The following is a 23,504-nucleotide window of genomic DNA, read 5'->3' as shown; positions in this document are numbered from 1 at the left end:
AAGTAAGGTTTCTTGGGACTTTTTTTGTGTATGCCTAGGGCATGTTTGGGTTGCAGAATACAGGCCTGGTTATGTAAGGTGTTAAGTTAATTTAAAAAAAGCACTGGGCACCAGTGGCTTAACCTGTAATCCTAGCTGTTCAGGATGCAGAAATCAGGAGGATCGCAGTTTGAAGCCAGCGAGACCCTATCCTGAAAAAACTCGTCATGTAAAAGGACTGTGGAATGACTTAAGGTGTAGGCCCTGAGTTCACACCCCAGTACTGAAAAACAAAACAAAACAAAACTGCCAAATTTATCATTAGGTCGCTTGCATTCTTTTCTCTACCTTTTCAAAGTCTTCTGTTAGTTGTATTATAAATTTTGAGCAGTTCGTTTGTTTGTTTTTGTGTGCATGGTAAGTAGTGGGAGGAATAATGTAGAATCATTCTGAGAACTGAGGGCAGGGCTCATACAGCATTTAAAAATTTACATATGCATAGTAGTTCTCACAGCTCTTTTTGTTTTTAAGCCTAAGGATTTTATTTGGGCAACTTCTGTTATTTTATTAGCTTTTAAATGATGTATTTATGGTGGAAGACAGAGATTGTGAGCTGGAGAGCACAGTTTGAATTAGGGCAGATTTAATTTATTGAGGATCTCTCAGCATCATTTATTTAGTTCTTGGGTATTAATTGGTGTTCTTTCTTTCTGCCTTAAGACTTAGTTAAGAAGATTAATGCTGATAGTCTCTGAAAGCTTAGAGTTCCTGCTGTTTTTACCACCTTATAAAGCAGAGAAAGGTGTAGAGTATATAGAATTTTGTATAATGTCTTGACTATGTTAACATTTTTCCCTTTCCTGCAAAATAAATAAATAGATAAATAAATAAATAAAGTCCTTAATAATGAAAGGGAAATTGTACCAGCATTTTCCAGTTGAGTGGTAGAATTTGGAAGACTGTTAAAATGTTAATTGTGTTTGGGTTTTAGCTGTGTTTGGTGAGCATAAATTTTGACATATCTAAAAAACTTTGTGCTTACATGTCTTGATATTTTGTTTATGATGCTTTCATCAAAGCCATTATTTCTTTCCCCACATTTTTTTTTTGTTGTTGTTGCTCAAAGGTGGGAAAGGTTTTTATCCCTGGACTGCCAGCTCCTTCCCTGACAATGTCCAACACAATGCCTCGGCCCAGTACACCCCTTGATGGTGTTAATACTCCTAAGCCTCTTAGCAAACTACTTGGATCATTGGATGAGGTAAGAAATGGATTGGATCCTGTCAGACATTGATTAGTTCTTTCAGTGGTTCACTTAATTTTAGAAAGTATGTACTGAATAATTATTTTCTAACACAAATAAGAGTTACCATACATTGACTAGTTTTGTGTGTGGTAATCTTCAGACCTGTGGAGGGATGAATAGGACACATTGTTTTCTATCTGAGGATCTCACAATTTACTTGGGTGGCACAGGTGTGCTATCTGCATAAGAAGCTATAATTTAAGGTAGACTGTTAAAGACTTCAGAATGAGGAACAAAACGTACTATAGTAGTTTCACTGAGGGGAAGGTACATCCTGATGAAATGGCATGGCAAACCCGAACCTCATCTCTGAGAGACAATCAGACCTGGCCTAGACCTTGGGAATAAGGAAGACATTTGTAAATGTGAGAGGGAATTCTGGACAGAGAGGACTCATCCATGGAGGCAGGAGAGTGCAGAACACTTCATATGCATCTTTGTACATCCATCTCCTAACACAAGCTAAGGAGTCAACAGATCTGTGGAATGGATACTTAAAAAATATAAGTAGTATACAAAATCCATTTACAAAAGTTGGTAGCCTTTCTATATGCCAACAATAAACAGACTGAGAAAGAATGTAGGAGGTAATTATTTACTTACGATAGCTTCAAAAAATAAAATACCTGAGAATAAACAACAACGGAAGTGAAAGACCTCTACAATGAAAACTGTAAACTGTTGAAGAAAGAAAGTTTGCCTGTGTCAATGTGTAAGTGATGCAAAGGGACTCTGGGGTAGGGTTGTATGGTAGAAAGAAGGGAAGTGACTGAAAAGGTGTAAATGTCCTGTTGTCAGCTGACTGCTTTTGTGATTCTGGCTGGGAAGAGGTGCTGGAAAACAAGGCTCAGTTCTCTGAGCAACCTGGTAGCATCTGTGTTTACCAGAATAGGAAGGCTAGAGAAAAGTGTTCTGTATTTGAGTGACATTTAAGTGCAGATGTTTGGGGGCAGTTCAAGGGAAGGTTAATGCTGGCAATTGAATTGGGTAATGTCTAGGCTGTAATTTTATTTTTAAACATGTACAACATTGACCTTTTTCCTTTCAAGTCAGCACATTTGCAGAACTTCCAGAAGGGGAGCTGGAGAACTTTGAGGGTTTTGTACAGTTTGGAAGAATTCCTTTTGGGATGAAAATGGTTTACTACTTCTGTAAATAAATCCAGGAATGATTAGTGTCTTTGCTAGCTGTGAGGTTACAGGAAACCATAATCTAACATATCAGCGGACAATGTTCCCATTGTTTTGGAAGACTATGCTACTAGGCACATAGAGTTAGGACCAATGGGACTGGATTTTTCCTGGTAACTGTTGATAGAAGCTGGATTGTAGTAACTGCATTGTAGTCTTTATTAGCTCTCAGTGTTGATAAGGTTATACATTTAGAGATGTCCTATAAGTTGAATCATAGGGATACAAAAAGGGTCAGTGATCATGACTAGAAATTTAAGTTTAGAAGCACATCCAGTTAGTGACAAAATTCATTTAAATTTTTTGTTTGCATATCTGTAGTTAAGAAAATAATTTTTATTCTTTATTTTCAAATAAATATTTGTCTATAGGGGAAATGCCAGTGGTCTCATTTCTTTGCTTTTTCATTGTTCTCACTTCTCGTTAGATTCTTAGTTCCAGAAGCCGTCTGTCTGTCTGTCTGTCTGTTTTGTCTGCCTCAAATTATGGTCACTGTCTCCAAAGTGCTGCTCTCTTCCTGTTAGCCATAGTGTTTCTTGCATTGTCAGCCTATTCATATGCACCCCACCCTCCCCAGTAAAGGCAAATGTCTGGAGCTGAAAAAGCAGTTCGGGAAGGTCTGCCCCTCCCTATGGCCCCCTTTTTTTTTTTTTCTTTTTTTTGGTGCTGGGGTTTGAACTCAGGGCCTACATCTTGAGCCACTCCACCAGCCCTTTTTTGTGAAGGGTGCTTTGAGATAGGGTTTGAAGAACTATTTGCCTGGGCTGGCTTTGATCTGTGATCCTCCTGATCTCTGCCTCCTGAGTAGCTAGGATTACAGGCATGAGTGACTGGTGCCTGGCCCTGTGGTCCCTTCTCACCTGTATCTCCGTCTGTCAAGTCCCGGTTGCCTTTGGCATTCTAGGCCATTAGTGAGGTGCTTTGTTGTTTCATCCACCTTTCTTAGTTGTTTTCTGTGAAGACCTTGGTCTGCTGCAAGGTAGCTCATCATAGCTGGAGCAGAATGAGTTACATTGTCACATAGAATTTCTTAGACCATAAAAGAAATAGTTAAGTTTTTATCCTTAATTTCTCAAAAAGTACCTCATTTGTATTGTATCTATGACTTTTTATAGGTTGTTCTTTTGTCCCCGGTTCCGGAACTGAGGGATTCCTCAAAACTTCATGATTCTCTCTATAATGAGGATTGTACTTTCCAGCAGCTTGGAACTTACATTCATTCTATCAGAGATCCGGTCCATAATAGAGTAACTCTAGTAAGTATATCTGTAAATAATTAGGTAGCTTTCCAAAACTTGGGGCTCATATTTCAAATTTGTCAGGGTGCACAATTTTGTTTGAAAAATGATTTTTAGAATATGCCATAACTTTTTGCATTGTTTAATTTTTAATACTCAAGTTTTCTAATTTCACTATTAAAAATTTATTGAAAATAAGTGTCTTTTATCAGTTGAATTGCATATTGACATGATCTTTGTCTTCACTGAAAATGATTCACCTGCTTTTGATGATGGTGACTCTTAGTTTTGGTAGAAATTAAACACTTTTTTAATTAAAATAGCAATTTTTGGAATTGCTTTACAAATAAGCACATTTAGTTGGAAGTATTCATTTCTCTTTTAAAAATACCATTTTTAATTTTATCAATTATTTTGTCTCGTAAAACACCATCTTTTTTTTTTTTTTTAAAACATTAGAGACTTAGAATGCTCAAATTCTCTTCATCTTTTCTTGTTTTTTTCCACTCTTTTCTGTAGGAACTGAGCAATGGCTCCATGGTTCGGATCACTATTCCTGAAATTGCCACCTCAGAATTAGGTACAATTGAGAGTCGGATCACACTTTCATGTGTTTGCAGTTTGATTTGTAAGATTTGGAGCGGTTGCTGATTTACACCAGTAATTGGGGTTTAAAAAATTATTTTGTTCTTGAAGCCACTGGATCAGGTTTTTCACTTTGCAGAGAAGCTAAATAACTGGGGAATGGTTCCCATGACTACTTCGTGTGTGCTCCGAGGCTGCAGTACAGTTGAATATGCTAATTCTGTTTGTGTGATATTCCTTATTCTTTTTAAATTTTATTTTGGCAGAACTGGGGTTTGAAATGAGGGCCATGCACTTAGCTAGGCAAGTATTCTACAATTGGAGCCATGCCCCTAGCCCTTTTATGCTTTGGTTATTTTTCAGATCGTGTCTTGTGTTTTTGCCTAGAGCTGGTCTCAGACCAGAATTCTACCTTCACCTCCCATGTAGCTGGGACCATAGGTGTGCACCACCATGTTGAAATGGAGTCTTACTAACTTTTTGCACTGGCTGGCATGAACCATGATCCTCACAATGTTTTCCTCCTGAGTAGCTGGGATTATTATTCCCAGCAATATTCTTTTTTGTTGGAGGGGGGGGAATAATATGGAGTCTCACTATGTTGCTGAGGCTGCTGTTGGACTCAAGTTGATCCTCCTCATTCATCTTATTGAGTAGCTGGAACTACAGGTGTGTGCTACTATACATGGATTCTGTGAGAAGCATCATGTGGTAAGATCACCATATAGAGACATGCTTCTTGCAAGAAAATCTGAGAACTAGGGAGCCTAAGCAACTAAAATATTTGTTGGCATATTTAATATTTTTATTTTTATTTTTTAGTGTGACTGGGTTTGAGCTCTTAGAGTTCCTTGCTACTGCTTGAGCCACACTTGCAGTCCATTTTGCTCTGTTTATTTTGGAGATAGGGTCTCTTGAACCATTTGCCTGGGCTGTCCTCAAGCCATGATCCTTGGGCTGTCAGCCTCCCAAGCAGCTAGGATTACAGGCATGAGTCACTAGCACCTGGCTATATTTAATATTTTTAATTCTAAAGTAATTTTCTCAATATTTAAATAAATTGTGCAATTAACATAATTGCCTTGATTGGGTAAAAGTTAGTATTAGAATCAAAATATAATCAGAAGTGTTTTAATCAATGTTGGAATTTGCTTGAATTGCTAATGAAATGCAGTTTGTAAAATACTAACAGAACATTTCTGAACACAGAACATTTCTGAACACAGAATTGTAAAATGTTAAAATTGAGTTTGCTAACAAATGTAAGAAGAGAATGTCTATGATATAAGAAAGTTCATGATAGATGTTAGTTTCAAAATTTAACTGCCAAAACAAGGCATTGGTAGATTGTAGACTTAGATTTTTTTATTTTAGGAATTTTTTTTGTGGATGTGGTAAATTATACTCCAAATTTATATAGAGATTCCTTGCTTTTCTAAAAGACCCTTAGCCAATAATTGAAAGACCAAGTATCTAAAAAATAATAAGCCAAAGCAAAACAAATAAAAGCAAATAATAAGGGAGGAATAAAATAAAATAAAATTGTATACCTTTACAGCCAAATAATGCCACGTTTTCATGCACTTAAGTTTATGTACTTATAAATGGCTCCTCAGACACTCTTGCAACATCTGGTTTATACTTATTTTGGATCAACTATGACATACTTGGTCATTTAGGTTTTTTTTAAACATTATTGCCATTTGTTTCCAAGGTTTGCTGTGTATGTGTTCACATAATAAATTGATGTAGAGAATATGTTACTGAGTCTGGACTCAGTAACAGTGATCGTAGAAAAGGAAAGAAAGACTGCTGTAAAGAGAGGAAATGAGAATGCACAAATGTTAGTTTAGAGCCATTTATTACTAAAAGATCCAAGCCCTTCACAGCAGGCTGTAGCCCGCACTACTCTCATCATCTGTAACTAATGTTCATGCTAATGTCATTAAGAATGGTATAGGGTAGAGGCATGGCTCAAGCAATAGAGTGCCCTGAGTTCAAACCCCAGAACTGCCAAAAAAAAGAGGAAAAAAAAAAAGGTATAAATTATGTAGCATTTACCCTGACCCATTGATGGCAGAGTGGGTGAAGACATTTTAGAAACTGAATGAATGTTGTTAGAAATAATGAGCAGTTATAAAACTTTCATAAACAGGGTTTTCACTCTTAATAGACTTCTAATAATGCAAAACAAATCCCCCCCCCAAAAAAACCAAAGAACAAAAAGAACTGGTTGAGTGGCTCAAGTGGTAGAGTGCCTATTTAGCAAGCGTGAGGCCCTGAATTCAAACCCCATACCACCACCAAAAAAAAACTAAGCCAAACAAAACCCAAAAGACAAGTAGTAATGATATCTAATCATTGCTGTTTATGGATTCCGATGTTGAATATTATATCTTCTGAAATATGTAGGCAGTTATTTAGTGTAAATTTATTAATGTAGAAATTGTATGTTTTTCATAGTGTGACCTGTAATTGCCCAAAGTAGGATGTTTTTTGAGAGGGAAAAGGGGAGCAATTTTTGGGCATTAGATGTAAGTCAAGATTGTCTCAGATGAACTGGGCTATTTGCTCACCTTATTTCTGACCCAAAATTAATGATAAAACAGCTGCCCTCAGAGGGTTCTTGTGAGCCCTCTTGGATTTCAATAGTTGGTTTAAGTTTCAGGTGATTGGTGAGGTAATATTTGCATCTCATTGACTCTTTAATGACAGTTCTCTTAGTAGTTGACCTTTACATAGTAGTAATTTTAAAACTTCCTATTTGAAAGGAGGGAAGAAATGCATGCGTAAGTTCATGTTTAACTTAGTCTTTGCTTTTGATAGTACAAACATGTCTACAAGCAATTAAGTTTATCCTGCCAAAAGAAATAGCAGTTCAGATGCTTGTCAAGTGGTACAATGTCCACAGTGCTCCCGGAGGACCCAGTTATCACTCAGAGTGGAATTTATTTGTGATTTGTCTTCTGAACATGATGGGCTATAACACAGACCGCTTAGCATGGACCAGAAATGTAAGTAAACACATTGTCTTCTTCGTGAATTATTCTCTTACAATAATTCATGTTATGTTACTTTTGCATAATTGATAGTGTAACATTCAGAGTATAGCATAATTGGTAAGTTTAATGTAGATATACCAAAGCTTATTGTATTTATATGTTGTAAATCAAATAGTTAGTACTTAATAACATTTTGTTGGTAATTATAATTACTGAGTCTACATGTGTTAAAGCACATTTGACTTTTTTTCACTTCATCTTTGTAAAATGACTGTGACTTATGCTAGGATTGGTAATAGTCATCATTTTGTTAATAAAAAAACAATCACAGAGCACAGACTTGTGATTTGCTTACAACTGGTTCTGAAACCAGAGTTTTAGACCTCTTCTAAACTCCTGGGCTTCCAGTTAGGTCTGACTCATCCCTATACATCAAATGCAGAGACATGGTGAATGGCAGAGAAAGGAGGTTTATTAACATGGTATGGTAAACTTCAGTTCATCTTCAGCTATCCTCCCCAGCAGATATTGGCCTTAGTTTAAGTAGGAGGAGGATTTGGGGGCAGGGGAAGAGGCATGCATAATTATTAAACAGTGTTGTCATAGGTGTAGTCTTTAGGTGGATTATTATCTTAGTCCTTGTTTTGGGAGGGGTTCCAGAGAAAGTATATTTGAGGGTTCTTGTTGCTTGGCAGGTGGTCTATCCTGAGGAATCTCTATTGTTTCTTAGGGGTAGTTTTTGTTCCTTGTTAGAAAGATGTTATTAGTCCTGTCCTTCCTGGAATCCAAGATGATTGCAAAGTTAATGGCTTAGAACAAAGACAGATACAAAATGAAGGCAGGGATGCCAGGCTTTTCTCCAGTTTTTAGCTAATTCGTGGGCCCAAGTCAGTGCTTTTCGGCAAAAGCAGTTTAAGTATCTAGTACAATTACTAGACTTGTGTCTTCTGACTCATGACTCAATATTGGTTTGATCTCAGCCTCCCAGGTAGCTAGGATTACAGGTATGAGCTGCTGGTTCCTGGCTCATGGCTTAATATTCTTTTCTGAAGACAGTCTGTCTTTTTATAGGACAATTCTGGAGACATGACTGTATTGCTTGATTTGATTTGAGGGGAATATAAAGCACTTTAACTTGAGTATCTGCCCTGTTAGTGATACAAAGCTGTACCCCCTCACCCTCTTTTGCAGGCCTTTCATAGAATATTTACAAAATCTCTGTACAGTCCTTTCAGTGTTGTTGGTTTCATTTTGCTCTGGAGATCACTCCCATGATAGCCTTGCCTGGATCACTCTGAAGAAGGCACTCAAGAACACACTTACCTTTGTCCTGGTAACCCAGCTAAGCCTCTCTATGCATTTTAGCATAGTGCTAGTGAATCCATTCGAAAAAATCATTTTCTTCTTCATTTTGTTAGTATATATGCTTGCTGAGGAAGACTGGAAAATGGAAGAATAAGAAGAAAATTATTATACTGTAGTACTCAGAGATAATCTCGCCAAAACTTTTTTGGGGGAGGAGTGCTGGGAGTCAAACCCAGGGCCTTGCACATGTAAGGCAAGAGCTGTACCACTGAACTACATCCCCAGCCCTAAACATTTTTGATGTTGCCTTTTAGATGAAAATGGTATCAGTGGAAATTTCCCATATCATTAAAAGTTCTCTACAAAACCCCTTTCATTTTTATTATGATGTGTGGTTTTATCATAACTAACTAATAGCTAATAATTGGGCCTTTTTGAATTTTTAATCCTTTTTTTTGGGGGTGGGTGGTATTTGGGTTTGAACTCAGGACCTCACACTCGTAGGTACACAGTCTACCACTTTCAGCCATGCTGCCAGCCTCATTTGACTTTTGTTACTTTTCCGATAGGGTTTCATGTTTTTGTTTAGGGCTGGCCTCAGACCTTCATCCTCCTACATATGCCTACTGCATAGCTGAGATAAGAGGCATGCATCACCACTCCAGCTTATTGGTTGAGATAGGTCTTTAACTTTTTGCCTGGGTTTGGTCTTGAACTGCAGTCTTTCCAATCTCTGCCACCTGAGTAGCTGGGATTACAGGAATATACTACCATGCTGGGTCCCCCATTTTCCTTATTGTGAGTAATTTTTGAATATCCTTTTTCACATAAATCTTTAACCACCCAATAATCATTTCTCATGAAATGACTCTTAGATAGACTACCACATCAAATAACTTTTGAAAGGGTATCCAGTTGATATTCTTACTAGTATTGTTTAAAAGTACTTGTTTTACCATGTTGATTGTTTGTGGTGTAGTGAACCTTTGCCAGCTTCCTGAGAAGTTTTCTTTTTGTGTAAATAAATGGGAATTTTTTCCAGTTTCTCACTGATCATTATAGTTTGCAGTTCTTATTTGCAGTTTCTCAGCAGCCATCATCCTGTTGTATCAGTCACTGCTCTGCTTGGGGTCTTCCTGAAGCACCCCTCTCACTCAGAGTGAAAGCCGTAGGCCTGCAGCATGCTGTGTAACCCAGGCCTCTCACGCCTCTCTGCTGTCTTTCCTTGGTTGCTCCAGCTCTGTTCCATGAGCACTTGAGCACATTCCTGCCTCAAGCTTTTGCACATGCTGTTACCTGTACCAAAATATCTTACCCCAGACATGGGCATATGTGCTTAGGTCTTTGTGCAGCTGCCATCTCAGCACAGCCAGCATCGCACCCCCTTCATCTGCCTGGTTTGTTTTCTCTTTGCACTTATTTAAGTATGCTACATATTTTACCCATTAATTTTGGTTGTCTGTTTTCCTCCCTCCTCCCCACCACTGCTAGAATATAAATTCTAGAAAGATAGGATTTTTTGTTTAATTTTGTTCAGTACTCTCTCCCAGGATGTTTGGTAGTGCCTAATTTAGATGGATGCTCAGTGAACATTTGTTGAATGGATGCGTTAGATACTCTTTTTTTTTTTTGGTCCTGGGGTTTGCACCCACTAGGCAGGTGCTCTGTGACTTGAACCCCTCTGCCAGTTCCTATGTGTAAAAGCTTATGTCTGTTGTAGTATATGAAAGAATTGAAGAATTGTCCTCTGCAATTTACTTCACAAAATCTTACTGTATGAATAGGGATGATTTTATTTAAACAGTTGTAGTGAAGTTACATACCTCCTTAATTTCTCCATACTTTATTACACATGAAACGATTAAGCCTTACATAGAGGGGATTTCTACATTATGGATAAATGCACTTCAGCATTTTGTAGTTTTATGTGCTACTGACTTGTGGAACTTATTGATAAAGATAGACCATTGTACCCCAGTGTCTTTCAGAGAACGAGGCAACTAGTTCTGCCCACGTTTCCGTGTTGCAGGAAGGAATGAGCACCCTACCTTTGTTCTTTTGGAAAGAAGGACATGATTTGCTTATTGTGTGATAGTCTAAAGGAAGGAAGAAGAAACAAAAATTTTTTTTCATCTTATTATGTTCCCACATTGGTCTTAAACTTGTGAGCCTAAATGTTTCTTCTGGTTCAGCCTTCCAAGTAGTCGGGGCTATATTCTCACATCACTGCATTAGCTTTAAAAGTCAGTTTTTGACGTTGAGTTGCTTTGACACTTATTTATAGGAGTGCATAGTTGAATCCTTGCCATCTTTTTTCTTCAAAATCAAAGCTTGGGATGAAATTGTCCTCATTGGCAAATAGATTTCATTTTGCTTTGTCCAGATTTACCCTCTTTTTGTTTTCATTTACGTAATGCAGTAGAGATTGCAACATTTCTGCCGGTGACTCCTTACATGATTTTTGTATTTCTTATGGATATTCCTAAATGTTCTTATTCTGCTAAGTTCACAGAAGTGGGAGAGGGAAGGAGCTGACCATTGTAGTACCTGTGGTGAGTCCAGGCACTGTACTAGATGCTTGACATACATGATTTAATTTCATCTTCACAATGACCTAGAAGAAAAATACTTGTACCATAATTTTCCAGGTGGAAAAATGAGTTTTGATGGCTTTCCTCAGCAAAACTGATTCCTGAATCCTTTTAAGTTAATTAGTGGACAGTAATAAATTTATGATTTTGTCTTCTATTTGGGGGTTATTTTCCAGTTCGACTTTGAAGGATCACTTTCCCCAGTCATTGCACCCAAAAAAGCAAGGCCTTCTGAGACTGGATCTGATGATGTAAGCATTACTATTTCTTGCTCATAAAGTTTGTGGATACTTGTACTGTCCTCACATGCCTATGGTATTCCTATCAATTTGTCTGTAGTTCCAGTACCTTTTGCTTTATTTTTTTAAACCAAGTAAGTTATTTTGAACAACAGGATTTGTTATGTTTTCTGTGGTCATTTACTCACTGTTGTCTTTAATCATTTAAAAATTACTATGAAAGTATGTATTGCTGCATAATCTCATTGTGGGCTTATAGATTATTGATACCTAAAGTGACAACATTTACTTTTTTAATGTAATGTTTCTCTAACTTAGTCTCCTATATCATATTCTGTAGGTTTATTCTTAAGTGATCCAAATTTTTTTTTAATTGAGGCATAATATTTGTGAATGAAATCCTCATCTTAAGTTTATTTTGATCAGTTTTTTTTCTTTCTTTTGGTAATACTGGGATTTGAACTCAGGGCATCATGCTTGCTTGCTAGGCAGGTGCTCTACCACTTGAGCCATTCTGCCAGCCCTAACTATTCTTTTAGTTTGATTTTTAAAAAATATTTACTGAGCTATAGAAGTTCTTTCCATATTCTGAATATGAGTTCTTATACTATGTGTGTTGAGAGTATTTTTTAAATTTGTTTTTCTTTTCAGATACTCATACAACATTTACAATGTTATTGTTATTTTAATTGTACATTATTTGTGGGATACAGTATGATGTATAATTACATTGTGTATGAATTTGCTGCATGTATAGCTGTGATGATCAAATTAGGGTAGTTAACATTTCCTTCTCTTTAAACAATTCTGTTTAAATCTTTGGTTAATGTAGTAATGGTGCATATTTGTGAAGTATACAGTGTGATACTTCAGTACATGTATACTACGTGTACCATTCAGTGTTTTCTCTTAGTATGTGGCTTACCAGTGCGTTTGATAAGTACAGTTTTTTGTTTTGGAAACCAGTTTATCAGTTGTTTGTTTTTTTTGAGCTAGATTCTCACTCTGTTGCCTAGGCTGACTTTCAACTCACCATCTTCCTGGTGAGTGCTGAGATTATAGGTATGCACTACCATGCCTGGCAGTTTTTTAATTTTATGGTTCTTTCTATTTCTGGTCTAAAAGTTACTTTTAAGTTAGAAGAGCACACTGTCAAGCATTATAAAAACTCATAAATTCTGAGATCTGGAAATAGCATACTATACTCTGTGAACACAAGTGGGAATCAAAGTAAACCCAAGACTTGGGAAATATATTAGAATGAGTCTGAGTGTAACATTCAGTTGGTTATTGGATTATTTTACCTGCCTGGGCAGTTTATAAACCTGGAAAGATTAGTGTATCTACTGAATACACGTAGACATTCCTTCTTAGCAAAATTCAAGTTATTGAGTGTAGTGGTCGTTAAATCTGCCTGTTTAACTTTGTTTTGGCTTCATATTTTGAGATGATCTCAAAATATATTTGAACAATTAGTATGCACTAACAGAAAATGAAAAAAAAATTACAGCTTAAATAGTAGGATTCCTCTCCCTTGTTCTTTACAAGAACGTGATGGGGATTTTTTTCACATGGGTTTAAAGGTGGCTGTCTCATTATCACTAGCATCTGGAAATAGTTTGGCAATTTGGTAGTTTTGTTTGCTTTTTTTTCAACATTGTGATTTTTTTTTTTCATATTATTAGATCAATTTAAGGTGAAATGAAATTTGTATTTTTTTTTCTTTTTTAATCATGACATTTCAAGGAGATAGTACATAAATAATTAATATCCTCTTTTTTATTCTCAGGACTGGGAATATTTATTAAATTCTGACTATCACCAGAATGTTGAGTCTCATCTCTTGAACAGATCTTTATGTTTGAGTTCTTTGGAAATTTCCAAGGGGAAGGATAAAGAATTTCCACACAATCTCAGTCTAGATTCTTCTACTCTTCTTTTTACTCACATACCTGCAATTTTTTTTGTTCTTCACCTTGTCTATGAGGAGCTTAAGTTGAATACTCTCATGGGAGAAGGAATTGGTTCACTTGTTGACCTTCTTGTTCAGCTGGCAAGGTCAGTATTGTTTGTATTTTGGAAATTGCCAAGAAATTCTTAGATGAGTTATTTCCATGATATCATATAGGAACCTTGTAAATAAGCTTCTGAAATCTACTTTCTCAAATAAGCAGAGCATTTTTGGTAAATCAAAGAACTGTTTGAATATATAGCTTATGTAAGGACCTGTCAGCTGTGCTGGGGTTTTTAGTCTTTGTTCCAAGATTAGTGGAAAGTCAAGAAAAGGGGGATGACCTGCTAAGCTGAGCTTTTCATTTTGACAAGATGATTGACAACACTGTGGGGGAAGTTTTGTAATAACATCTGCTGTTTTATGGTAATACATTCATATAGTGCTTTTTGGATTACATATAAAATGTCAAACAAACTAGGTTTTAGCCCTGTTCTAGTGATGAAGAAACTGGCTTACATTTGTTTCTGAGAACATGAGTGGTGTTTGTTAGCTGTGGGCTCCTTTTGCTGTGCTTTCCTTGTTGCGTTCTGTGATCCTCCATGTCTTTCCAACACACATAGTAGAGCCACTGTACCACTCAAGACACACCCCCAGTGCTTTTGCTTTTAGTTTATTTTTCAGGTAGGATATTGAGCTTTTGCCTGGACTGGCCTCAGAGCATGATCTTAGTCCTATCTCCTCTGCCTTCTGAGTAGTTGAAATTCCAGCTATGTACCACACCTGATCCAATGTGGCAGTTATAATTGGTGTTCAAGTTTACTTATGACAAATTGTTATGAAGCTCCTTTTGTAATTAAATAATCCACACGTTAATCATGGCTTTCTAAAATAACTAACATTTGTATAATGGTTTGTATTTTAGAGTAGCTGGGTGTGGTGATACATGTCTGTAATCAAAGGTCTTTGCAACTGGGGAGGGGGGAACAGAGAGTTTGAGGCCAGCCCGAGCTACATAGTAAGACACTGTCTCTCAAACTACTCTCCCCTAGCCCCTGTAAAAACACCTACAAAAAAAATTTAAAAACTCAATACAAAACAAAAATCTTTCAGTTTGTTAGCTAATATGTCCCTATTTTCTTGAAGAAAATACTGAGGCTCATAGAGATTGCTTGCTGGAGATAACACAGTTAATAAATAGCTGAGGAAGAATGAGACCATAGTGCTCTTTCTCTAGTTTTACCATCATTTGTCTAGCAAAATGAGATTGGGTTGCATTTGTCATGCTAGACACTGTAAAATCCAGAAACACAATAAAGAAACTAGATTTGATTGTCTCTTCTTTCTCATAAGCATATTTTTTAAATTGAAAAGTACAACTGATAACTATATGAGGAGAAATGCTGTAATATCTTCTTTTTTCTATGTTCTTAATGTTTTAGGGACTTACAGTTGGGGCCTTATGTAGATCATTACTATAGAGATTACCCATCACTTGTCAGGGCTACTGGACAGATGTGCACAATTGATCAAGGTAAGAGTCTATGCCATTATAGATTTTCTGAACAGTGTAGTGACATTTGCTTATCTTTCTCAATGAGTAGCAGACGGCATCATTCTCACCATTAGGTGAGGTGTCTTTTCACCAGGTACATTTAATATTTGATCCCTAAGTTTTAGTAAACCATTACTTCAGTGTGTGGGAAAACTTTACCTGTCCCTAAGGTTCAGACTTGTAACAGCTTAGAAGGATGCTTTAATGTAGACCTGGGCTGCTCAATTTGTAGCCATTAGTCATATGTTACTTGAATTTAATTAAAATTAAAAATTTAGTTCCTCAGTGCTCTAGCCATGTTTCAGACACTCAGTTGCCACATGGGGTTCATGGTTACCATGGGGGAGAGTACAGATACAGGACATTTCTCCACCATTCTACTATTCTAGACTTTGAGCTGAAGTTGGGACCCAGTTCTTATAACAGAACTGAACTCCTGAATTCTGTGTGTCCCCTCTGGTTTTTCACTTTTAAGATTGGGTCAAAAATTTTTGGTTAGATTTTTTATATGCATGAGAATTTTCTAAATTTACATTCAGGATGGGATAAAATAGAAGTCACTTAAATTTACATTTAGTAATATGATCAGCCACTTACTATGGCAGAAAACATGAAGCATTTTGGAGAATATGGAAAAATGTTATTCTGGTTGTTTTGAAATGACCGGTACTGTTGCTCATCTTTCCTTTATAATAAAATAGTATTGTCTCATATATTTTTGTATCTGTACAAACATTTATCTAATTTTAAAGGTCAAACAGGATTTATGCATCATCCATCATTTTTTACTGCTGAGCCGCCGAGTATTTATCATTGGGTGAGCTCTTGTCTGCAGGGCGAAGGAATGCCACCCTATCCTTATCTCCCTGGGATCTGTGAAAGAAGCCGACTAGTAGTCTTGGTATGTATTCAGAGTGGTCTTGGTTAGTGTTTTTTTCTTACAAAATTTGGTAATAAAAATTAACTTTTTTTCTCTCTCCGTACAGTTCCGTGAATTTCAGCAAACATACAGATTCATAAATTGCCATGATAATAGATTAAATAGTTGCACCAACACAATCTCCCCACCCCTCTACTGATTCTTATGATTTTGAGATTCATCCAAGTTTTCACTGTATCAACAGCTTCTGGCATTCTGTTGCTGGTTTGTGATCCAGTGTATAGTGTACCATAGTTGGTTATCTGTTCAGAATGGTTATATTGGTTCCATTTGTTAGCAGTTATAAATACAGATGCTGTAGGCATTAATGTACAGGCTTTGGTGTCAAGATCAATTTACATTTCTTTAAGGGGTATCTAGGAATGGGATTGACAGGTCATTCAGTAAGTGTATAAAGAAACTCAGCTGTTTTCCAGAGTGGCTATTCATTTTACATTCCAACCAACAATATTTAAGAGAATGTTTCCTTTATTCCTTTCAGCATTTGGTATTGTTCATCTTTTTATTTGTGTCATTCTGATAGATGTGTAGTGATAGCTTATTGTGGTTTTAATTTGCATTTTCCTTAGTGATGTGTTGAGAGTTGTCAGCTGTATGGTTTGCACATATTTTCTCCTGGCTTGTAGCTGAACTTGTCTCATCATTCCCATAAGGTTTCACTGAGTGATAGTGTTTAATTAATTAATTAAACATTTTAAGTCTTTTGTCTTTTTGGTTTATTTATTTATTTATTTATTTTAAAAATTATTTTTGGTTTTTTAATGCCAAGTCTCACTACATAGCCCAGGCTGGCCTTGAATTCTCTATCCTGCTTCAACCTCCAAGTGGTGGGGTTGTAGACGTGCACCACCATGCCTGGTTAAAAGTGTTTACTATTGATGAAGCCAGTGTGTCAACTGTTGTCTTTTATGGATATTATTTTTACTGTTATGTGTAAGAATTCTTCATTTAACTTTAGGTCATGACGATTTTCTCCTTAGTTTTCTTTTTTTGGCAGTACTGGGTTTTAACTGAGGGCTTTTTTTTTTTGCTAGGTCGTCACTACACAACTTGAGTTACATTCCTAGCCTCTTTCGTGTGTTTTCTTTTGGTTGTTTTGTAGTTTCATATTTGCATTTAGATCTCTGATCCATTGTGTTAATTTTTTTTTCCTTGAAACAGTGTCATGTTATTTAGTTCAGGCTGGCCTCAAACTTACACTATCCTCCTGCTTCAGCCTCCCTTGTGCTATGACTATAGGTGTGCACCACTATACCTATAATTATGGTACTATTTTATAAGGTGTGAGATTTAAGTTGAGGTTTTTATTATTCTTTTTGGGTATCTGGTTATTCATCAACATTTGTTGAAGACTGTCCTTTGTTGTATTTGTACTTTTGTCAAAGATCATTTGTCTATTTTCATGTGGATTTGGACTTCCTCTGGCCTTTTTTTTTAGGGCTTATTCATCTGTGTGCCTATCTACATTGTCTTGATTATTGTAGTTGTATGGTAAGCCTTGTAATCGCTATTACTTTTCCCTCCATTACTCTTCTTTTTAAAATTTAGCTATTACAGTTTTTTTACCTTGCATATTAATTTTATAATCAGTTTGTTTATGGTTACAAAAATCTTGCTAAAATTTTTAAAAAAAATATCTTTATTTTTAGAACTTGGTCCATTTTGAATAGTTAATGTAAATGTCAAACTGACCAGAACAGAGGGCATTAGTGGACTTAAGTGGTAACCTGCTCACCTAGCATGTGCAAGGCCCTGGGTGAAATCCCACAAAAAAAGGAGCAAATGAACCGGTGGTAAAGTTGAGTTCCTTGCTGCACCCTCTGTTTCTTGACCCTAGAGCAGCATGCTTATGGGCCCTTCTAGACCTTTCCACAAAGGGAATCCTCCCTGTCTTACAGGAAAACCATTCTTCCAAAAGTTAGCAGACTATAAATGTTCTTGTACTTTGTTCTTTTCTTTTACTCTAATTCTGCTCTGTTTCATGTTGTTCATGTTGAGGAGGGCTTTCCCGAGTGCACCATGGGTCCAAAAAGGCATAAAGAATAGTGATTCTGCTTTTTTTTTTCCTTTTAAACCAATGGCTAAATACATGTAACATCTTTTTAACCAGTTTTGAATGTACAATTCAGTGGCATTAAATGCATTTGTATTGTTAAGTACCAACTACCATGTCTTTACCCAAAACTTTTTCATCACCCCAATGTAAATTTTGTAATTAATGAGCAATAACTTCCCATTCCCCTTTGTCTCAGTACCTGATAACCTCTTCTGTTTTCTACGAATTTGCCTATTACAGATAGGTAACTTGTATTATTGGAATCACTCAATATTTGTCTATTTTAAATATTGTCATTCAATATTTGGCTTATTTCATTTAGATAATACTTTCGAGGTTCATTCATGTTGTAGTATCTATCAAAATCACATTCCTTTTTAGGAATATTCCTAAAAAGGAATATTCCACTGTGTAGATAAGCCACATCCTGTCTTTTCCTCTGTCGATGGGTAATTGGATTGTTTCCACCTCTTGGCTGTGGATAATGCTGCACACTGGAAGTGTAGATGCATGTTTAAGTCTGCTTTCAGTTCTTTTGGCTGAATGGAATTGGAAATGGAATTGCTGAGTCATGGTAGTTTGATGTTTAACTTTTTTAGGAAAATTTTTTTACTAAACTTTTTTATACTATTAAGTTAATATTATACTATTTTAAATTCCCATCAACAGTGCAGGAGAGAGGGTTCCAATTGCTCCACATCCTTGTTGACACTTGTAACTTTGCATCTGTTTTTTTTTAAATTATACTGGTTTTAATTTGCATCTGAGTAGAGAAATTGAGCAAATTTTCATATGCTTATTGGCTATTTATATTCTCTGAAGAAACATCTATTCATGTCCTTTGTTTTTTAATTGTGCTGTTCTTTTTAAATTGTAGGGAGTTTATGTACTCCAGATACTAATCCCTTCTCATACATGTGATTTGCAGCTATTTCTCCCATTCTGTAGGTCATCTTTTCACAATGATCTCAGTGACACTGGCTCCTGTACTCTCCCAGGCTTTCTTCTTTATTTTGTTTTTATGCTCTCAGTATTGCTTTATACTTGCTAGCTAATGGATGTATTTATTAAAAAAATGTATCAACAGAGACTTTTGTGTTTTGTCATGAGTTTTTATTTGTATTTAACTTTTTTATAATTTTTTTTTTTTGGGTGGTACTGGGGTTTGAACTCAGAGCCTCACACACCTGCTAGGGAGAAGCTCTTGAGTCATTCTGCCAGCCCTGGATTTAACTTTTAAATTTGATATTTAGCTAATGAGACTCAAAGCTGTGGTGGCTCTTTCTTGTTGAGTGTTCTTTGTATACATGGAGATGGTGTTGTCTGTTTACTGTTTGTTGAAATGAGGGAAGGGAAAGTAAAGAAGTGAGCTAACGTTTATTGGCCTGTTGTGTTCAAGGAACTTATGTTTATCACTTAACAGAGAGACCTCATTTATCTCTCCTTCTTATTGTGGTATTATTAAATAATACGATTTACATCTAAAACACTGAGATTAAAAATAGACACTTTTGAGGCTTAAGGTGAGAGCACCTGCTACCAAACTGGAGGTCCCGAGTTCAAACCCCAGTACTACCAAAAAGATAACAATTAAAAAAAAAACATGGACTTTTGTATCTGTTATATGATAATTTTGAACTTTTTAGAAAGGTTTTTCTTTTGTCTTACAGATCAAAGGAAGTGTTTTTTTTTTTTTTTTAATTCCTTAAAGCAAATACCGCTACAGCTCTGTGGGATTTAGGGTGATTGCTTGGAAATGTTTTAGCTTGGTAGTTAATCCCCCCCCAACTTTCAAAATGTATTGGAGGCATTTAACATTTTAAATGTATGTATGTGGTAATGTGTAATGACTTGGCAGTGCAGTAGAACCTTTTTTTTTTTTTTTTTTTTTTTTTGGTGAGCAGAGATTTGCTATTGGAAATAATTGCCTTTCTTCTATTTTAAATAATTGTTCTGGGGCATGACTAAAGTGGTAGAGTACCTGTCTAGCAGTGCCAAACCCTGAATTCAAACCCCAGTACTACCAAGAAGTAAGTGAAGACAACAACAGGAAAATAAAACCCAATAAACAAATACCCAAACCAAATAATTACTTCCCTTTAATCTAATTAAGATATATTATAAACATACATGTAACTGTCACAATGAAATAGCCCCCCCCCATGACTAATATATGCTAATAAAAATGTAAAAGAAATTACTTCCCTCTAGTGGACGACTTTAAGTCATTTAAATTGTTTTGCAGTTTTTTTCATATCATTTATAAGTAAAAATGTTTTAAAACAAAGCCTAAATGAGATACTTCTAAGTAGTTGTTAGATACCACTAGGATTGTACTAGATACTTGTTAGGAAGACTAAAAGCAAGTTTTGGTGAGGATATGGAGCAACTGACTGAAACTCTCATACTTTGCTGGTGGGGCTGCAAAAATGATATAGAATTTTAGAAAGCTGTCAGTTTCTTATAAAGTTTGCCCTAAGGCAAAGCAATCCTACTTTTGAGTATTTACCTAACAGAAATGAAAACATATGCCTGCACAAAGATCCAAATGTGAAAGCTTTCTCATAATTGCCATAAACTAGAAACAACCCAAATGTCCATAGTTTTTGAGTATATATACTTTAGTACATTTGCATAATGGATTATGGTTTGGCCATAAGTAGGAGCAGACATCTAACATAAGCAGTAAAGTAGAGGAATCATGAAGGCATTATGTTACATTATAGAAGTAGAACATGAAAGACTATGTGTGTGATTCCATGTACACAATGTTATAGGACAGATGAAACTACAGCTCAAGAAAACAGAGGACTTTTTTCCAATGATGGTGTAGGAGAATAAGGAGCTGTATTGGTTACATGATTGTATAATGTTTGTCCAAATTCTTAGTTGCATATCTTAAATGAACAAATCTTCCTACATTACAATTTTTTCCTGATTATACTTCAGTGTAGGTTTAGTCTGGACATGGTGGCTCATGCCTATAATCCCAACACTGAGGAGACAGAGGCTGGAGGATCCCAAGTTCTAGGACAGCCTGGATCCATAGTGAGACTCTGTCTCAAAAAAATTTAAAAACAAAGTAAAAGTAATAATAAGGTCATTTTCTTCTTTTTCAGAGTATTGCCCTCTACATCCTTGGTGATGAGAGCTCTGTTTCTGATGAAGCGTCACAGTATTTATCCAAAATAACTATAAGTAAGTTGTTATAATAGTTGGCCTCCCAAAACAAATTTTTACAAATGTCAACATCATAATTAAAATAAAGCTAAAATGTTCATAAGTGCTTGCTTTAGAGGCCACGTGTTGCCTCTTTTGTACTATTCTAATCTATAGTAATCTGCAACTGATTTTCAGATGCCAGTAGCACTTAAAATCCAACAAAGTCTTATTTCACTGTGGCTGTAAGGGAATATGTTAGTTTCAAGGAAATTGTTGTAATTTCTAACTTGCCTCAGTATTGCTTATTTTATTATTTTTTAGGAGTTGTCTGTGAACTCTTATGCCAAACATCTCCTACATTGAGTTATATGTTGTGTGTATTCTTTACAGAGATGACTAATAGAGTTTCATTTTATTGTCTTTTAGCCCCCCAAAAGCTGCAAGTGGAACAAGAAGAAAAGAGGTGACTTTTATTCATTTTATTCAGGTTGAGTTTTTATATTTAAAATTTAAGATGATCCAAACACAGGTGTAGGCCCTGTGTTCAAACCCCAATACTGTAAAAAAAATTTTTAAGTTGATACTGTTTTATTCTTTTGTTTAATAATTGTTTTATTCTATATAGGTTTAGTTTCCGGCATTCTACATCTGTTTCTAGCTTGGCTGAAAGATTAGTTGTCTGGATGACTAGTGTAGGTAAGAGCTTCTTTGCTACTTCTGAGCTGGGTCCTGTATCTGCTACACTACCTGAAACTGACAGGCATGAGGAAAGAGGTGCTTTTGCTTTATGAAGAAAGCCTAAGATTGAGATTGTGTTTCATCAAGCCATACTTCCTTTTCCTGACAATTTTACAACTTCTCTGTAATAATAGCTGAGATACTAGCTTTTTATCTCTCAGTGCATAAGAAATCTGTATTTTTCATTCAGTTTGGTCTGGTTGAGGTTCTGGTTATATAAACTGGTCTTAGTCACTATATATTTGAACTTGAAGCCCTTGTGATATCCAGATAACAGAAATGGTATTTCTGACAAAATCCAAAATCAGTTGGATTTGAAGGATAAAGGCCAGGGAGTTTAGGCACCATGATAAATGAAAATTCAGCTGGGAAGAAGAAAAGGGAGGAAAAAGAATTCTGTAGTTTCTGATCCTCAAGCCTGTGTTCCTAGGTTTTAAATTAAGTAAAACACTAAAGATTTTTTTCAAAAGTAACTGAAAAAAGTAAAATTAAAGATTAGTGGCATAGATACATGATAAAGTGAGTATGTCATATAAAGTAAAAAAGATGTTAGAAAATAATGTTTAATGAATGTTATATTTCTGAGTTCTTTCCTACAGTATGTTCTAAACAAAGTTCTTCATAGTTCTATTTTGTGTGCCACTTTGAAAATGACAATAATTGTCTTATATTGTACGTATAGTATACTTACGACAAAAATATTGGATAAGTTTGGTACATTTGCATGTCATGTAATATTTAATAAAATTTTTACTCTTGCCTCAATAATTGCTCAGCTTTCTATGGTGTGAATAATGAATACTGTTATAGGAATTAACCTGAAGATTCAAAAAATTTTAAATATGAAATATATACATATGAAAGAAATGTTTATATTTAGGTTAAGAAAATATTGATGTATTGGTCACTCACCTTTAGAAACAAAATATTACCTATGTACCTTCTCCTGGAGGATACTCTTCTTCAGCACACCCCACTGCTGTACATAAACACCACCTCTGTCATGTGTTACCTTTGCCTTCCTTTTCTTCATAGTTGTACATCTTTATATTTTGCTTAGTATTGTATGTTTTTGAACTTTGGTAAATATTTAGAAATAGATGTGTTTGTCTTCCTTCAATCAACATTTTTTTAAAACTTCACTCATGTTAACTCGTGTAGCAGTTGGTCATTGAAGATAGATAGTGGGGCTTGCCTCCTCCTCACCCCTTTTTTGGCATAATGAAACACTGCTGTTGTTGAATATTTTTATACTTGTGTCTTGGTGCACATATGTACAAGTTTCTGTGTGGCTATGATAAATCAGAGGGGTGGACCTATCTGTATATACCAGCTTTCTCAAAGTGGTTGTACCAGTTTATGCTGCCATTAACTATGGATGAGAGTTACTGTTGCTCCACAGACTTGCCAAGACTTGGTATTGTCAAGTAAGTGTTAATTATATTTGCTAGGTTTTAATTTGCACTAAATATGTGTATTGGCCATTTATGTTTCTTCTTCTGGGAAATGTGTTTTTCCAACTGTATTGTTCATCTTTTTATGTAGGTTTATAGGAGTTTTAGAGATCATTTATACTAATACCTGATGTCAAACTATTAGTGTTATAGTAAGATGAATAAAATTAATTTCTCATTGTCAGGATAGATGTTTTCCAATCAGAGAACAAT

At 35.7% G+C, this 23,504-nt stretch overlaps 1 protein-coding gene and 1 long non-coding RNA gene across 5 annotated transcripts in view; one reads left to right on the top strand and one right to left on the bottom strand.

The window, feature by feature from the left end:
• Anapc1 (anaphase promoting complex subunit 1) overlaps positions 1-23,504 on the top strand; it is a 97,149-nt gene that overhangs the window by 17,342 nt on the left and 56,303 nt on the right. For all 3 annotated transcript variants that reach the window (XM_020167197.2, XM_074050256.1, XM_074050257.1), the window contains 11 exons: positions 1,106-1,240; positions 3,591-3,731; positions 4,233-4,293; positions 7,125-7,312; positions 11,373-11,447; positions 13,225-13,493; positions 14,829-14,920; positions 15,694-15,842; positions 21,057-21,135; positions 21,526-21,562; positions 21,725-21,795. In XM_020167197.2, coding sequence (XP_020022786.2) covers positions 1,106-1,240; positions 3,591-3,731; positions 4,233-4,293; positions 7,125-7,312; positions 11,373-11,447; positions 13,225-13,493; positions 14,829-14,920; positions 15,694-15,842; positions 21,057-21,135; positions 21,526-21,562; positions 21,725-21,795 — 1,297 coding nt within the window. The remainder of the gene's footprint in view (positions 1-1,105; positions 1,241-3,590; positions 3,732-4,232; positions 4,294-7,124; positions 7,313-11,372; positions 11,448-13,224; positions 13,494-14,828; positions 14,921-15,693; positions 15,843-21,056; positions 21,136-21,525; positions 21,563-21,724; positions 21,796-23,504) is intronic.
• On the bottom strand, positions 7,708-23,055 carry LOC109688691 (uncharacterized). Of its 2 annotated transcripts, none has more exons than XR_002212636.2 (3): positions 22,750-23,055; positions 8,624-8,740; positions 7,708-8,078 (listed from the first exon to the last, which is right to left on the bottom strand). It is a non-coding gene; the product is annotated as an uncharacterized lncRNA (long non-coding RNA). The 2 variants fall into 2 exon arrangements; XR_012439816.1 differs by having other exon boundaries at positions 22,778-23,054.

The sequence above is a fragment of the Castor canadensis genome, chromosome 12 (genome assembly GCF_047511655.1).
Source record: "Castor canadensis chromosome 12, mCasCan1.hap1v2, whole genome shotgun sequence".
NCBI lineage: Eukaryota > Metazoa > Chordata > Mammalia > Rodentia > Castoridae > Castor > Castor canadensis.
This window is presented reverse-complemented; position numbering and strand designations above follow the sequence as displayed.